Source organism: Lissotriton vulgaris, chromosome 2_1 (genome assembly GCF_964263255.1).
Source record: "Lissotriton vulgaris chromosome 2_1, aLisVul1.2, whole genome shotgun sequence".
NCBI lineage: Eukaryota > Metazoa > Chordata > Amphibia > Caudata > Salamandridae > Lissotriton > Lissotriton vulgaris.
In genome coordinates, this window is record NC_141687.1 from 1,225,257,958 (window position 1) to 1,225,276,432 (window position 18,475).

The 18,475-nt window shown below is 46.2% G+C and overlaps 1 protein-coding gene across 2 annotated transcripts in view; it reads right to left on the reverse strand.

The window, feature by feature from the left end:
- The window catches only part of THYN1 (thymocyte nuclear protein 1), a 362,553-nt gene that overhangs the window by 46,721 nt on the left and 297,357 nt on the right, over positions 1-18,475 (reverse strand). For both annotated transcript variants that reach the window (XM_086956944.1, XM_086956945.1), the window contains exon 4: positions 4,076-4,144. In XM_086956944.1, coding sequence (XP_086813070.1) covers positions 4,076-4,144 — 69 coding nt within the window. The remainder of the gene's footprint in view (positions 1-4,075; positions 4,145-18,475) is intronic.

Consider the following 18,475-nt stretch of genomic DNA (forward strand, 5'->3'; position numbering starts at 1 on the left):
ATCGAAAACCCTCAACTGTCACTACTCAATCTCCATGCGTGAATGTGGAGATATCACAGGTCGGGTGCAAGACTCTGCCCTGCTGTTGCAACAGGAGATCCTTCCAAAAAGGCAGCCTGACCAGAGGAAATATGCTCATGCTCAGCAGTTTGATATATACCATACTCTATGCCCACTCCAGAGTTATTAGGATGACTTGGGCCGTTAGGTCCTTATCTTCTTGAGAACTCGCCGCAGGAGTGGTGTCAGCAGAAAGGCATACAGGAGTCGAAAGAACCACTTGAGGCAGAACGTGTCTGAGTGAGAGTCACCTTGGAAACTCCAGCATGCAGAACTACTGACATTGCACTTACCCAATGGTGACTAATACATAAAACTATGGTTCTCCCCACGCTCAGAACAGATCTTACACCACCTCTGAATGTAGACGCCATTCTTGATCCGGGAGCTACTTACTGTTGAGTTCGTTCACCCTGCCGTTCAGAGACCCTACCAGGTGTTGTATGACCAGGAAAATGTCCTGACATTCCAGCCATGTCTAAAGGCACAGAGCCTACTGGCACAGGGTCCACGACACCACTCCGCCATGTTTCTTGCAATACTACATGGTGGTTGTTTTGTCCGTGAACACCTTAACCAGCTGTTTGCTAGATTGAAGGAAGACTTTCAGTGCCAAGTGAATCACCCTCAGCTCCAAAAGAATGAGTTGGAGCAGAGTCCTCTGATCTCCACCTCTCCCAGATGGCTGCCCCCAACCCGGGAGTGATGCATCTGTCACTGCTGTGAGCTCCGAGTGGGGAAGGGAGAGGGGTCTGCTGCTGACCCAATTGTGGTTTGTCAGCCACCACTGAAGATCTTTTGCACTCCCTTCTGATATCTGAACCAGGTTGGAGAGTTTTCCCTGATTCTGGGCCCACTGGGACTTCAGGTCCCACTGCAGAGCCCACATATGCTAGCAGGCATACTTTACTAGCAGGATGCAGAACGTCATGAGACCCAACAGCCTCATAGTCTTACCGAAATCCATGATAGAGGCCGAAACATTGGTATCATAGCCTGAATATTCCGAACTTGCCCCTACGGTAGATAGGCATAGAACTGCACCGTGTTCAGAATGGCTCAGTTTAAACGAATAGGCTGAGAGGGAGTCAGGTGTGACTTCAGCACATTGATAGTGAACCCGGCGATGCCAAACGTTCGCTGTGGTCTGGAGGTGGGTGCCAACTGTGTGGGGAAAGCCTGCCTTCAACGCCCAATCACTGAGGTAGGGGAAGACTGTCACCCCTAACCTCCACAGACAGGTTGCACCCATCGCCATTCCTTTTGTGAACCTCCGAGGCACGCTGGTGAGGCCAAACAGAAACACAGCAAGCTGAAAATGGTTGTGGACCATCGTGAACCACACGTAACACCTGTGGGCCAGCAGGACAGGGATGTGGACATAAGCATCCTGCAGATCCAGTGATACCATCCAGTCTCGATGATCCAGGGCAGGCAGGACCTGAGCCAATGTGAGCATCTTGAATCTCTTTTTTAGTAAGTAGTTGAAAGGGCATAGGTCTAGTGAAGGGCGGAGGTCTCCATATTCTTCTTCGGCACCAAGAAGTAGTCGTAATAATAGCCACACCATATCCCTGGAGTGAGCACCCACTTGATGCTTCCTTTGGCCAAAAGAGCCTGCTGCTCCTGTTGAAGCAAGAAATGATGGTAGCATCGTTCCAGATCCAGAGGACCCAACTGGCATTGAGGACGATCACACTGATGGTAACCCATTGGGGGAATCTCCAAGTCCATGGAGCCCAAAGACACTTCAGAGGAGTCAGTGACCCAAAGATGGCATGCAGTTCATCATAAAATTCTTAGAGTGTTGGTGGGCGTTGCTACACCGCCAGGAAACTTAGGGTAGCGTGGAGCAGGCTCTGACACAGACTCTGCAGGTGGAAAGCAGGAGCGGGGCCTGAAAGCACAATATCAAGAAGGCGAAGTTGAAGAGCACTTTGACTTCTTGTACTTTTTTGACTTACCCGACTTCAATGAGTAAGTCTTTGAAAGGGAAAACAATCGGCCATGGGAATGGCACAGGAAAAAGCCCAAAGATCTTCTACAGGAATGAGAATGGGAATAGGAGCAGCAAAAAGACTTTTTCTGCCAAGCAACCAGGAGCTTCATCACCCGCTCGTGAATCGCCTTTTGGTGCATCCACTTGCACTTCATGCAGACCTTGTAGTCATGACATGACCTCAGGCACAAGAAACAAACAAGTGGGTATCGGACACAGACAGCTACCTGTGACAATCCCCACAAGACTTAAACCCTGAAGGTTTAGCAGGGGACATAATTCTTTATCCACACTGGGAGCAAAGCTCAAAAGTGTCAACAAAAAGTTTTTAAAAGTTGGCCAAATAGGGAACAAGGTAGCTCTCCAGATTCGCGGATGGTGGGGAACGAAAAGAACGGATGTCAGCTCGCTGGGGTGGTCCCTGTATAGGCATTGCAACATTTTTCTTGACGCAGAGCTGAACAATGCTATCTGCTGGTGCGTAGACATACTTGCTCAAGATTTTCTGGATATAGTCTAATGCCTGGCAAATATCCTATGGTGAGGAATCTGTCGATAGAAGTCTCTATCAGAAATATGCATTTCAAAAAAGTTGCTAAAAACTTGATAGACAACCACTAATGGAACAATTAATGGCAATATTTCTGCCAGCATTACATATGTTCTGGAAGCCCACCCTTTTGGCTATATGGAGCTCAATGTAATTTATTCAGATCACGGTTTGGATTGGCATGGCCTGCAAACCAGGAACAAATTTGACTGACAGAAGCGATCCTTGGAACACAAGGCGGCCATCCTAAGGGTTTGGTTTAGGATCAAACAAGCAAATGAGGGGTGTTTTAGAGAATTTTAAAAACAAGAGTTACACTCACACATGCTAGGAATAAAACACCCTGCCAAATCCTTGTAAGAGCAAGTTATGATAGCAAACAATCTTGGGTCTATCACCATCTTTTTTTAGGGTAGGTATATGCAGTATTTACGGCTTCGCTTTGACCTGTTTGACTTATGCGAGATTAAGCAAATGTGGAAATACAAACAATAAGATTATAGGTGTCAATTCTGCAGTATAACTGAAAATGTCTAGCTCATGTAATTTGTTGTCCAAATTTTACATGTAAGCACACAAGATTTTTATTTCAATCTATACGCCGACAATGTCTAGAACATAAAAGTTGCATACATTTAACTTCTGCTCAATGAAGAACAATATTTGGCTTGGATCATGACATGCCTCAGAGATCCTACCATGTCACCTGCTCCATATGGGTAGGGTTCTTGACACCTTTCCGAAGTAGCATGGGGTAGCACATCCAGACACCTTCGATGTTTTTAGTGGACACAAGGACTTTGCACTACATGCATGATATGGCCGGGAACAGGTTGGAAAAAAAAGTCCCCTATGGCAACCAATTTGTCTTAAACTCAAACCCTTTGCAAGATGAGGCTGAAGATTAGGATCCAGGTCACTGTACTCTGCAGGGAGGTGTACACCACATAAAAGCATAGGGATGTAAATCTCCATTTCGTAGCTATACCCACCAGTTAATTTTGCCAATGAAGTCAAGTGCATGCCCTGTGCGTGGGTACAGTCTGGAACTACACCCACACTGTTACGAGTCGTCAAACCCCACCACATTGCCCCCGCCCCCAAGGTGAAAGGGAGCCTTGAGAACACACTCAAAGGAAGGTCCAACTTCTGCGTCAAGTTAGTCTACTGTGCCATGCCTTGCATGAGTGCTTTCGGTGTCCCAGTGTACCTATACACATTTTTGTTGTTAGTGGGGAGCAAATCCCCTTGTGCAAACAGAAGAAGTGCTTCCAGTACATGAATATGAATCGAAGTGAGGGTAAATAAGCTATGAAGGATTCAACTCTTAACTCCTCTCGAGGGATCCCTCGATGCAAGACATTGTATTTTGCTGAAAGGCGTATATTTAGCATAAAGACAAACGTGATGAGAAAGCTACAATTTGTGTGAAATCTAGAATCTTTTTCACTTTCCAAATTCCTCACCTGGTAATTCCTGACTCCGTCCCAGCATGCAGTCTGATGAGGCTGAGCCTTCAAATCTTCAATCCCAAACTGTCCAATCAAAAAGAACTGTGATTAGTTGTGCAACATCCAATTAGAGCCAGGACATGGGCAGGGACGTATTTGCAGTGATGCCACACAATGAACATTTAAGCTGTAGGTACCATCAAAAAAGTAGTAAATAATAAAAACATCAGCATAATTTCAATCAAAAAGTAATTAGTTATCCCAGGACGAGCTGCTTGTACTGAGAAGCCTGATCCTCTAGACTGATGTATTGTTTTTCATGTTGGGAACTACACTATAGATATCTTTGTAGAGGAGAATAAGACCCTTTTAAAAACCCTGATGTTTACCTCCTAAAGCCCAGTTCAATATGAAGAGTGATGGTACTAGTATTATCAAGATGCCTCTGCATATTTTGTTTAAAACCGTTTTCATATCCGAGACAAGCGTGGTCCTACTATCGGCCAGTGTCTCCCTCTAATAAGTACTTCTACTGATGTGCCATCACATATTTCTTTCAACAGTTTTTTTTCGGCTCTTAATCTGGAGAAAATTAACTCCTATTTTGATAAAACCATTCCTTTTTATTAAACCAACATGGGCTTGTGTATCCATTGTTCTTTATCACACGATGATAAACGTCTTTTCCCACCATTCCTTGTAACCACTATTCGACTCAGTTGAGTGTGCCACTTGGGGCACCAATATAGATATTTCAAACTCTTTCATATCCCCATATTTTCCCCTGTAAATATAGCTGTGGTCTAGGCTTTACATTTAGGTACCTCGATGGCTGGCTAAGTTGCCCCACTTTTTTTTTTTACACACAAATATTTATTGATGTTTTACGGACATATGATCACAGGTTACATGCATATTCATGTTTTGCGCACTTGAAACAATCATTTTAGCATACATTTATGTTTTTACTTGCTGTTCATGCTTATGTGTACTGCATGATCGTAAACATGATGTCAAATCATTTCAGGAGTCATATCCCTATACATTCAATTGGCGTTTCTCTTGATGAAGCAGGACTAGATTTAAAATTGTATATTAGTCTGTTTTTGTGAACCTGTAATCCAATAACCGTGCCTCGTAAATATGAACTGTATATGACAACCTAAACTGGTATTTTATTGGCATGGCATTTTCTTTTAAAATCTAACCCACCTACAAACATACTTGGTCGGTCTGGGTGGATTGGTACATTTGTATATTATAGAGAGGCCATTAACTGAAGGAGAGGGAGGAAAGGACTGAGACAGACAACAGTTCAATTCAGGCGTTGCCGTGTCGCCCCACTTCCATATTTTGAAACAAATTTAAGTGTGGCTCTGTATCGATGGCACAAGAGGTTATTGTTTTTATCCATGTGGTTTGCCAATTTGGTAGTAGAAGCAACTATAATTCTAATTTGTCGGACACGCTGTCCAGCTTCATGCCGTTCAACAGCATATTAGATTTTAAATATTTGTTTATTGACAAACGTTTTTTTTTCCTGGTGCTAATAGTAGGATCTAATAGGCAACAAAAGTGGGAGAATCTGTTTAATACTTTTTGAAGGCCTAAAGGTGTGTAAGAAATTAGATGGGAGTCATCAGCTAATGGTCAAGTTGGTATCGTAATCACACAAAGAACCGGAGTCACCAACAACGTTGGCTAAATGAGTAAAACGCCACTTTGTTTAAAGTGACAATACAGTAATAGCAGCCTTGATTATAACCTTTGGTTACTGAAACTGACTCAATTGCCCCACCCCTTGTATCCCTTAAATTTTGCAAGCCTTGCGATCATATGATATTGCGCGGGTCATGGAAAGGAGCAGTATCATACAGTATCTTTCACAGTTTGCCGCTAAAAATACTATCAAATCAAATGTGGACTTCAAGACAACACTGAGATGTATTGTAAAGTTCTCATTAAGGCAGCATATTTCTTAATGAAGAGATGGTAAAAAAAGACCTAATGTATGGTATTAATTATCCTCCTAAAGCCAGTCTGATCTCGGCTCTTCAGAGCACTACAACTTTATTGTTTACTTTAGGTTCATGAAATAATGAAAATAAAAAAACAATAGGAGTGTCCACATCTTTAAAATGCATATTAAGTGTAACATGAAGCACTGGCTATTTCCAGATCTAATAGCTAGCAGGAAAAACCTTTTACAGGTTTATAGATTTGTTTATTTGCAATCCAGAAACCTTGTTGTCGACATATTATCCAGTGGTAATGAATACTCTAGATTGGTAACTGCTACTCCACCCAAATGACCACCACCTTTAACATAATTTAACATAGGAATTATAAGCTTGACTAGAGTGACTAAACTAGACAGATTAAGGCAGATGTGAACAGATAAGTGGTTGCTTTCTGGAGGCAACTCTCCAAAGGAAGCAAATGGCTTCACATTTACATCCATTGTAAGCCATTCTTGTTGAGCATGCACCCTGGCTAAATGGGTAATTTTCAAAAACCAATAGGTATTCGGATTGTTCTATTTAGCATTCATTGGAGCTTCAATATTAGGTAGCTGGACACAAATAAAAAGACTTCCATACAATAGATTTGGGAGATCACCAAAGTCGAAGTCTGGACTCCGTGGTTAGCACAGTGCCCTATTTAGATATGGTATATAAATGATGATCAGCCGTTCAGGTGAGAGCTTGGATCGGTAATTCAAAAGAATCTTTAACTAAAAACTATCCATATAAATCTTTATATGGATTCTGCGGCAGGAGCAGTTGGCTGGCTCGAATCAGGTCACAAACTAAATGGTAGTCAGTCTAAATGTATACTGCCTAAAAGCAGAATCTCCATTTACTCACTGTTTGAGAAAAGCCAGCTGCCTTTCATCCAGGCTATCACCAGTAGCTGACAACCCTCTATCCATTTAGCTTCTTGAGCATTTGTATGCAAGTCTAAGATCTAGTTATTAATGACATTCCGATTTTAAACAGAGTGGACAGAGAGCATGAGATATATACAATATTTTCACAGCAACATAATTAGAGCTTGATATGATTCTGGCACCTTTTTGCAAATGTATTGTTTAGTAAATCACAATAATGAGTATTTGTTAATGAAGTACTAGTGTCAAGATTTTATGTTATTGTTATATGAACTCTACCAGTGAAGATTAGCAAAGACGCAACTTTTATGTTCTGGATCCCAACTTTGGGCATTAGACTTTATACGGGTGAGTGTGCAATAATGCACAGAAAACAAAAATATTTCACTTTAAGAAACAATGCAGGAAACTCCTAGCAGCACAGTTGAATGCTAAAATTACTTCTAAGAGGGTTCAATAACCCCTAGATGTGAAGGGAGAGGTCATTATAGAAGACACTGCTACTGTATTAAACTTAAGGAAATTCTGTGAGTCCTTGTACCAGAGAGAATAAACACCACCGCACGTATAAATTACTGGAGGCCAGGAAAACTGACCTAGGTAAATCCATCACCAAAAACTAGGTCATTTCTGCTATTCAAACAGGTAAAGGCACCAGGGCCGGATGGATTCACAGTCGTTTTCAATAAACATTTCTGTGAGAACCTAATTCTATCCTTACGAGATTGTAGAACAGCTTTGGAGATACTCAAGAGATCATGAAAACAATAAAAGAAGCAAACTTAGCACTTATTCTGAAAATTGGGAAATAACCAACACTATGCACCTCTTACAGATCCATATCCTTGTTAAATATAGATATAAAGATCTTCAACATTCTAGCGATGAGATTAGGCAATCTTCTGCCAGGTCTAATTAACAGCCAATCTACCTTTATCCCAGGTCAACTGCCTCACATCCTGGAAAATACCCAGAGGGTGTGCAAGATTGACCTAATGCTCTAATTGAAGGCTGAAAAGGCGTTCATCAGAGTGGCCTGGATGTTGATGGAGGGACTCATCGGGGCATGGGTTTTGGTAACTACTTTTTGAATTGGGCAATGGATATTTACCTGTCACTAAGGGCCTGTATCTGAGCCAACAGACTGACTTCAACTACCTTCAAAATAGAAAGGAGCTCCAGATAGGGCTGGTAATTCTCCCCACTTATCTTGGCGCTCACTATGGAACCCCTGGCCAAGGACATTAGGAACAGAAAATAAATTAGAAAGGTGTTGATGGGATGGGCTGCCCATAAACTAACCATGATTGTGGATGACGTTTTGGTGTCAACATAATAACCTGTTGAATCCTGCACCCACTCCTGGAGCAGCTGGAAAGATATAGATCTGCCATGGGATTTAAGGTCCGTACAGCAAAATCTGCCGCCCTCTGCTAAATCCCCAAACGAGAAAGCAGTATTGCAGACAATATGGAGGCAAGACCATAAACATCTTGAGAATTTAATAGGATCATTTCATTCCCCAAACAGTCAAAGTCAACTATGCCCAATTACAGAAAGATTTACAAAGGGATTTTTAAAGCTGAACACATCAGAGCCACTCTTGCTTGAGATAGGTAGCTACATTTTTTTTTTGATAACCAACTTTATTGAGATTTATTGACAGGAAAAAAACAGCACTGGTCAGTTCTTCCCAAGCATGATACATTAACTTTGCAGTCACATTTGGTTGTATACGATACACACTGTGGTCTGTGCCGACTGGAATTCTCATACAATGACAGAATTCCCTTTACCCGACCTTACCCAACCATTTGCCCCACACCGACCAGGCTTGGCTGGACATCCCCAGGCTACGTACAGTGGCATTTCTTGTGCCGCACACCACTCAATGCCTCTGTGCCATTTGACTACACTAGGTGGGGTAGGGTTTTTCGATGCGGCCGCGATGTCTCGGTTGGCCACCAGAATGGCAGTACCCAAAAAGAGTTTGTCCGCCAGTAACCCGTCTAGGCCGTCCATGACTCCCATGAGCAAGTTCAAGGGACTGCGTGGTACCTCCCATCCCAGAACGTCACTCAGGTCGAAGATCAGTGTCTCCCAATATGGGATGAGGTGGGGACATACCCATACCATGTGGTAGAAGTCTGCCGGTTCTGACCCACAGCGGGTGCAGGACGAGGTGGCCAGCAGCCCCGTTCGGTTGAGGGGACATGGGGTGAGGTATGCACAATGAAGATAGTACAGTTTGACCATACGGCGCCTAGCTGAAATGGTAATTGTTTGAGCCTTCAGGGCATCATGCCAATCCTAGTCTTCTAACGGGCCCAACCATGCCTCCCATTGGTGTTTTAGCGAGTTAAGTGTGATTGGGCTGTTGTTGGTCAATGAGCTGTAGATTCTCGATATCCCACCGTTTCCAAGATTACCCATCTTGATTTGGGCCTCCAGAGAACTGAATTCTGGAAGCGAAGTGCCTGTGGGTATGTGCGAGGTCAGTGCCTGGCGAAGCTGTAGGTATTTGTAAAACTGTTGGGTATTTGTAAAACTGTGAAGAGAGTAGATGTTCTGTAGGTCTTGGAAAGAATGTATGCGGTCCCCTTTCCATCTGTCACAATACTGTGATACACAGATTAGGTCCCATTTCTTGAAGCCTTCCAATGTGCCCACCTCCCTAAGCCTAGCGCTGTGCCACAGAGTTTAGTGTCCCAGTGTATATAGCGTAAGGCGAAACGCCAAGCAAGTAAGACCGCCCGAGTCACTGGGGGCAGTGCAGTAGGTATTGGGTCATTGCCTGGATCCGGGACAGTCCCAGCCCCTCCAGTTCAACCGTGTAGGCCGGGTTGGACCAGCCACCATTGACCCAGTCGTGCAGGACTAGTAGGCGAGTTGCCAGGTAGTACAAGTAGAGATTGGTCATACCCATGCTTCCATCAAAAGGCAGTATTTGGCAGTGGGCAAGGGCCATACCCAACCTCGAATTGCCCCAAAGGAACGTTGTGGCAAGACTGTCCAGCTCCCTGAACCATCTTCGCAGGAGATGAAACTGGGTGTTCTGGATGATATACGGGAAATGAGGAGGATCATCATTTTCAACAGGGCAATTGTCCCCAAGGGGTTGACTGGGAGATTTTGTCAACCACGGAGGGCCTCTTTGGTTTTCTTGACTAGCGGGATAAGGATGAGTGACCATGCCAGGTCTGGGAGCAGCGCGACCCAAATACCGAAGTACTTAAATGACTGACGTCATATGGGGAGGGTTGACTGCCAGTCAATGCACTCCCCTGATAAGTGAAAGGGCACTAAAGTCGATTTGGCGGGGTTCTGACACCTGCTCAAAGGTGCGGAGGAGCTTTAGGCATCTTGGGCCTGACCATGCTGGGTCAGCTAGGAAGAGCAGGACATCATCCACGTAAAGAGCAATTCAGTCCTCATGCGAACCCTGCCATCTCCATCCCTGGATTTGTTCAGCCGTCCGAATGAGGGACAATAGTGGCTCCATCTCGAGGGCAAAGTAAAGGGGTGATATGGGACATCCCTGCCTCGTCCCTCTTCTGATAGGAAACATCCCAGAAAGGGCTTCGTTGATGAGCACCCGTACCATGGGTCTGTAGTACAGGGCTCGGACCAAGTGATGGAAGCGATGGATTAGACCTGCTGCGCTTAGCATGTCCTCCAGGTATCGCCAATCGACTGTATCAAAGGCTTTCTCGAAGTCAATCAGCAGGAGCGCTAAATAAGGGGAGAGTAGATGGCGGTGCGCTAGGGCCAGATGAAGGCGTCAAAGGCCATATCTCAAACTGCGCGAGGGCATGAAGCTGCACTGATCTGGGTGGACAAGTTTGCAGAGGACTGGTCTTAGTCATTGGGCTAGGATCATAGCATATATTTTAACTTCTGTATTTATTAATGAAATTGGACGATTGTCTGAACAGGATGATGAAGGGGGATGACGACCACAATTGCTACATCCTTTTCTTTTTTCTTGGCATTTAGAAGACTTACAAAGTCAACAGTAAATAAGAAAATTGACCGTTGCACAACAAAATCCATTTGCCAGCCTAAGCACAAAGATAGACATTTTATGATACTTACAGTACATGCATTTAGTCAATCTGGTACGATTTTAAATAGTCGGCTAAATATATCCAATAATCTCTGGGCCTTGAGCTCGCAGGCAGTTCTTCCTCATCCGTCGAGAGGTGCTACATCCGTTTCTGGTGGGAATGCCCCTGTCTCTGCTACTTCGGCATAGAGGCCATGGAGGTGGGGTATTAGTATATCTCGGTATGAGGCGTAATACTCTTATGTGAAGTCATTTGGCCCAGGCGTCTTTCCGGCAACAACCAGGAGATGGCCTGTCCTATTTCCGTCCGCGTAAGGGGGAGGTCTAGACTGGCCGCTTCGGATTCAAGGAGCCGGGGGAGTTGGATCACCCCTAACCCGGACCGGACATTGCAGGAGCTGGGGTGTCGGGCCGCTGAGTAAAGCCGAGAATAATAGTCGGCGAAGGCTTGGGCGACGGAGGTTGGAGCTCAATGAGTGACGCCTGAGGTCTTGGATCTCTGGGACTATACGCTTCACCAAGGAGTAAGATGTCAGCCTATGGAGTATCTTTCAGTTTTTGTCTCCCCTACCATATACGTGGGCATTTGAGGACCTCCACAGCAGTTTTGCAGATTCCAGTAACAGTTGTTTGATTTCATCTCTCTAGCACGAGCTGCCTCTTTACCCTGTCACGTGTGATTTCGGATGAGGCCTGCTCCAGGCGGGTCGCTTGGGCTTAGAGGAGGGGGAGTCAGCTATCCTGCGACACTCGTTTGACTTTAAGCTATCCTCTAGCAAAGCTTTAGATGGTGGCCTTGCTGGCCTCCCAGAGAGTGCCCGGGGAAGGGACTGTGTTTTGGTTAGAGAGAAAGTATTGTTGAAGTTTGTCTCCAACCGCCTTTCGGAATTTGCAATCTTTGAGGAACCAGGCGGTCAGCCTCCAGATGGGGCGTAGTGTGCCCGCAGGGTCCCCTAGTATGAGGAGAAGTGGCGAGTGGTTTGAGATGCACCGGGAGGATGCTAATGTCTGAAACACTTCGGCACTCCGGGCAGGCATGAAGACCATGTCGATAAGTGTGTGGTGCACCATGCAGGTGTGAGTATATTGGGAAGTTCTGGGGTTCCATTTCTTCCAGACGTCGCATATGCCCAGGTGTGCCGCCCATTCTGTCAGTCTCTTTGCACATAGGGTCGTGTTTGGGGAGGGTGTGCCTGTGATGTCTAGGTCTGGCTGCATAACCAGATTGAAGTTGTACCTGATCACAGTCAAGCCCAGGGGTAAGGAAGATCTACTGTCGCTAGGAGGTTTCATGGTGGTTGTTAGGGTAGCCAGAGGGACGTAAAGTGACACTAGGTTGATGACCGCTCCACCCAATGTCCTGGTCAGGGCCAAAAAGTGGCTGTGCGGGTCTCTGGTCACATTAGTAGGTACGAAGGGGAGGGCGTGCCTAAGAAGGATTGCTACCCAATGCTAGCCATGTTTAAAACCAGAGTGCCAGACCGTCAAACCCATGTCTTGTGCGGAAGGGACAGTGGTTACCCATAACGTTTTTCTCTTGGAGCAGAAGGGCGTCGGAAATGTGTCTGTGGGTGCATCTCTGGACTGCCCTGCACTTAACCCTGTCTAAAATGCCAATGGCGTTCCAAGATAGGACTCAGAGGGTTCCCCCTTATATGGTGTATACGCCATGGTCGGCGTATGGACCCAGGAGGCACATGATGCTGCTGGCCTGGAGGGTCGGCAGGTCAGTGGGTAGGCATGTGCAGAGGCCTAATCGTCTGGCACGAGAGCCGTGTGTGTGCTTGTTCGGAGTGAGAGATTGAGTGCTGCAGTTGTTTAACGAAGATAAAACAGAACGTGGGACAATGGTCCCGAACCCTCCCCCCTACCCTATACTTCAGGAATGGAAGCATCTGTCGCACTGATAAGTGGTTTTAACAGAACTAAACTACAGAGCTTAGTATGGAAGCTGCGTGGTGGACCGCTCCATATATCAGGATATATTAATCTCAACGATTGAATCCAGTTGGATACATCGGCACTTCTGGACAGTTCAGCCTGGTTTTCCAGGTAGTTTCCACTCTGCGCATATCAGCTAGGATTCTGGTCTGTTTGTCTTTAGAATGTCAGGTTTCGGGAGAGATTAGTGTCTGTGGACCCAGTGTTAGGACTGGCAGCAGCGGGCGATGCAGACTGACCTCTTCAAGCACCTCGACCCCTGCGGGAGTGGGTGCACCGCCTCCGGGACCCGGGGCTCGCAGGCGGCACAATGCCAGATCGGGGCAATGGGGGTGCGGCCGCCACTCGGGACCGAAGAGGGTGCTCCTCAGTCAATCAGGACTCGGCCAACTAAGGTGATTCAAAGAAGTGGGTTTTGTCTTGGAAAATGACTCAGAGGCGGGCAGGGAAAAGTAGCATGTATTGGAGGTTGAGTGCACATAATTTTTGCTGGACCTCTGTGTAGGATCGCCGCTGGGCCTGTACTTCCCTGGTGTACTCTGGGAAAATCATTGTATTGTGTCCTTGATAGGTCAGCGTTGCTTGAGACCGGGCCATTTGTGGGATTGTATTCCTATCCTTAAAATTGAGAATCCTACAAATGATTGGCCGGTGGGGGGCACCCGGCAGTGGCTTGGGTGCCAGCGATCGATTGGCCCACTCCACTGCAAACCATGCCCACATAGCACCCTCTGGTATCCAAGACACGATCCAGTTCCCAATAAGGGTCACCATTTGGCCATGTTCTTGCCTTTCGGGAAAGCCCACAAATTGGAGGGTGTTGCGCCTCGTTCGGTTTTCTGCATCTTCGGCCCTCTTATGCAGTTCCTTCGTGTGGGATCGAAGTTGCATGACTTGTTCTTTCAACTGGTGTACTTCGTCCTCAACCGGGAGAAGGACGGGATTCGGCTTCAGATATGCCGGCCGTGGCATTGGGGAGGTCTTGCCTTATGAGGGCCATGTCAATTCGCACCTTGCCTATTTTGTTTTCAACAGAAGCCTGCGAACAGCGTATGGCCTGGAGCATTGCCCCTTCTCGGAGGGGATTTTTCTCGCTGATGGCTTCGGCAGGTCCGGGCCGTTGTAGTGTATTGGTCCATTCTGATTTGTGTCGTGGGTGGCTTCGTTCCTCTCTCTTTCCCCATGATAAATGGAAGTTAGGGACGATAACTCTTCAGGGCTGTTCTGGGGCCACCTGGCCAGCCGCTGTTCGGAGATCTAGAACTGATCGTAGGCATGTCCCCTGTCAGTCATGGGGGTTCATATCTGGATCTCTTCGGAGAGGGGGGCGTTCGGTCGGGTGCACCTTTCGCACCTTCAGACGAGCGGAAGCCCCCTTGGTCGCCCCCCCGGGGAGGAAGGCCAGGGCTTCTGAGAACCCCGGACTATCAGCCGATGTGTGCGTTCTCTGGGGAGGGGAGCTCCTGACTAGCAACTCTCCTGTTTCTTCCTTCGGGTGGTAGTCTTTCAGGGGGTGCTGAGGGGGAGGCATTCTTTTTACTATTTCCTCTCAGATCTTCTCCTTCATTTGAGATAGTCTCACATGGACGTGGAAGGTCTATTGGTCTTGTTTTGTGGAAGAGCCAATACTAAGCTAGACCTGGCTTCTCCCCGGGGGGCTGGAGATGTCGTCCTCCCTTTGGCTGCGTCCAGGCCACTGTGTCTGGTGCCCTCTCCCTTTCTTCGGTCTTCATCTGACCACACCAGGGAATGGGGGCTCCTACCTCCGGTGTAGCATTATTGCTGTTGTGGGGCCAAGTGCCTCTCTGTAGAGTGCACCCAACCAGACTACCGGATGCCTTCTGGTTTCTTCCTCGATGGTTCCTTGTCCACCACCAGTGCGGGTTCCACGCTGCGCGCCTAGGGGAGGCACGTTGGGGGGCTACATCTATTGCAGGTCTCTCCTTGAGGCCGCCCCCAGGGCAGCTCTGCGTCTGCTTCCTCGAGGTGTATTGGGACTTAGGGTAGTGTATTCAGAGCCTCAAGATCTCCTCCCAGGCTTGCACCAGCGCTGGGGAAGCAGGGGCCCACTTTGTAGCTCCCAAACTATCCTCGGATTGGGTAGCAGACACTGTCTGGTGCGCCAGTCCTCCTGCGCTGCAGTGGGAACAGGTATGGGCCCATGTTTCTCGATCACGTCCAGGCCGGACACTCATCGGTGTCGGATAGCGGATCGGGGGCTCCTGGACTCTGCGCCGGTCCAAGGTCTCTTGGGGGGGGTCCTCCGTGTCCCGCCGAGGTCACTCAGAGTTGCAAGGCAGGCTCCGTCGCCTTGCTGGCCTGTCCCCTCACCCTACCTGCTCTCCACCCCTTCGAGGCGTTTTCAGTGTCGGGCAGGGTGGGGGGAAATTAAAAATCAGGATGAAATTTCTTAACCCCTTGCGTGCTGCTGTCGCGAGCACTACCTTCGTAGTGCTGCGCACGTCCAACTGCCGACACGGCCATGCCCGCGCAAGGAAACGCCCACTCCGCGGCGGAATTACCGCCGTGGTTAACGGGTTAAATAACTGCATTTGTCAACATACATTTGTTGTACAATGCTAATATTTGTCAGTGGATGTACTGTTATGTAATATTTGGCAACTTAAATAGCTAAAACATGACAGACATCAAAGTATGAGTGCGCATCTATCATTTAAATAAATATGGAAATGTGGTTTTACAACTACTTTTATACACAAAACACAAAATAAATATAGATAAATACAGATAAAATGGCCCAAAAATAAATATGGATAAATACAGATGGAAATATTAAAAAAAAAAAAATACCATAAAACCGGGAGCCCTAATTATAATCATCTACCACATGAGACACAGGGGTTTTGTGGGACACAGTGGCAGATGAGAGGGTTGACAACATTTCCATCACCCTTCAGACTGCTATATTTCCAACCAGAGTTCACTCCGGGCCAACTGCAAAAACACATTTCAAAAGTGGAAGGAAAATAAATGTGTGATGGTATTGTCCATATTTTTAAATTGCAGAATCAAACAATTTGAGCATCTCTAACGCCAATACAACCTCCTGAAACAGAAAGGGTGTCCTAATTCCAGGTGAAACACAGGGTCCTTTAGCACAGGATTTGAGAAGAGGCCCCAGGGCAACGGACTACTTTTAAGAAATAGATAAAAGGAGTCATTAACAACAAACACATCATGACAGCCATTTGCAAACACCCGTTAAGCATAACCCACGCCACAAGACATCAGCTCAAATTAATTGAAAGCAGGAATTGAGAAGGACTCTAATAGGTAGGGAATGGGAGAGGCTACATACAGGGCAAGAACAACGGCATCTATCTGTAAAATAAGAGAAACTCAATATAAACTCCTAACCTATTGGTATAGAACCTACAAAGAATAGCAGAATGTGATAAGTTGACAAGGAACACATGTTGAAGATTTAGAGCAATGGGCACCCTCTCTCACCTGCTATGACACTGCCCTAACCTGAGTCAGAACTAGGAGAAGATTATTAGTGAATTAGAATCAGAGAGGCAAGGACCTGATCCATGCAGCAGCCATATCTTCACACCTCAACACAAAGATCCAATCCCCAGAATCTCCCTCTGGACCTCCAGCTATCTCCTCTCCCTCACATGGCACAATGGTCTTGGCAAGCAGGTGGGCGCTGGTGTTCCAGGCTCAGGTGGTCTTGAAGTCCCCGCGTGATATCCCCTCATTTTGGTGGGGGCCTCGAGCTCCCCTTTTTTTAGTCCATTTTCAGACACCAAATATGATTTACAGTCTGAGTCTTTGAAGTTTTTGTTAGAAGTCCGCTTCTTTTTGGATTTCCCTCCTCTGCCCTCTCTTCTCCCAGAAAAAAAGTCTGTGACAGCAGGAGCAAAACCAAATCGGATAGCCCCACAACACAGGCCATGGCAGGGAGTATAAACTCACACCTGGATGTTAGCCACAGTGATATGAGTAACAAAAGGTTACCCCAGTGCCTCAGACGTAATCTTTATGATTATCTTATCAGACCCATTTCCTTCCTGGGAGAGAGGAGTCAGATCCCAGGCCCCTTTCCCCTGACCTCTCTCTGTATCAAAGCGCACACTTTGAAGTGTACTGAAGAACTTGGCTCTCTCTTTCCTCCAGTGCGTCTCAGCCAGTTTACAGGCATGCAGCAATCTACAAATCGGTCTGAGGGGATTCCTCTACAATCTCTCCTCATGTTCCTCCAGTCAGCCCTTGTTCTCCCAAAATGGAACCCAGAGTCTTCCAGGTATTGTAGCATTCACAGGCACATATAAACCCAGCACATACATATTACATCACTTCACACCAAACCGATGTAGCCCAACAATGAATTAAGCACACATCAGCAAAACGTTGAATGAGTGAGCCTCTAGACCTCATTCAAGTGACACAGGTAAACAAAAAGACCTGTTCACTCTTACTGATCACTATATGGTATGCTCCCACCACATCGCTCATGTGCTTAAATCCTGTTAAAAGCAGTGGCCTTTCACCACTATGAAGGTAGCACTCTGGGGGCCCCTTCTAGTCCAAAAAGATCACCGTCCATGAGACAGACCTATGTAGCACCGCACACAAATGATGTGTGTTCGCCCATGAGAACAAAAATCAACATTAGGGTTCCAAACATCATTCCAGCTACGGCACTCAGGGCAGAGGTGCACGTCCATCACCATGCGAGGGACCTTTCCTTTCCAACAAACAGTTAGAAACTAAACTAAAGATATGTTCTCTGTTACATTTGCATGTGTTAATGGAAAGGACTGTATTTCTGTTTTCATCTGAATTATGTAGAATAATGAGACACAGCTGAAGCTTTTTGTCAGCACAACTTGTCCAATTACGCAATGGTTCTCAGTCTGGCATCCTTACTTGATACCTTCAAATGGACAAAACATAGAATATTTACTGACAATGTAATAGCCCTCTGCTGCAGGAGTGTGGAAAAGCGAGAGAGAAAAAGACTGCAACCCAGTAGACTTCCGAGTACATGAACCAACCAAGTAGGCACTGGAGCTTTGGGTTGGGCTAATCCTTTTTGAAAACTGCTTGATTTTTAAAAATTTGTATTTATCTCAGAGAGGTATTACACCCATTGCTTATTCATTATACAACGTCAATTACTTCCTTTAACATCATAATTAATTTCCTATTTTAAAAAGAGGTTCAGGTAATGACAGATCAAAAATAAATACAAAATTAATTGTACCCCAGTTTTTCATAGTCCTGGTATAGTTACCCTACCCCAAGCAACCAATTTGTTATTGGGAACCACAGTTTCTTCCCCCACCTTTTGACCTGATGACCCTTACATTCGTAAAGTGCTTGTTCCAATTTATAGATGGCAATTAAACGGGCCAACCACTCATGGAACTCAGGGGGCTCAGAGTCCTTCCATCTGGTGACAGAGATAAATACAATACCGATCTGGCCTCGGTCCAGCCCTATACTGTTATCATGCCCCACCATCATAAGCGAGGGGGTTAGGCCCACA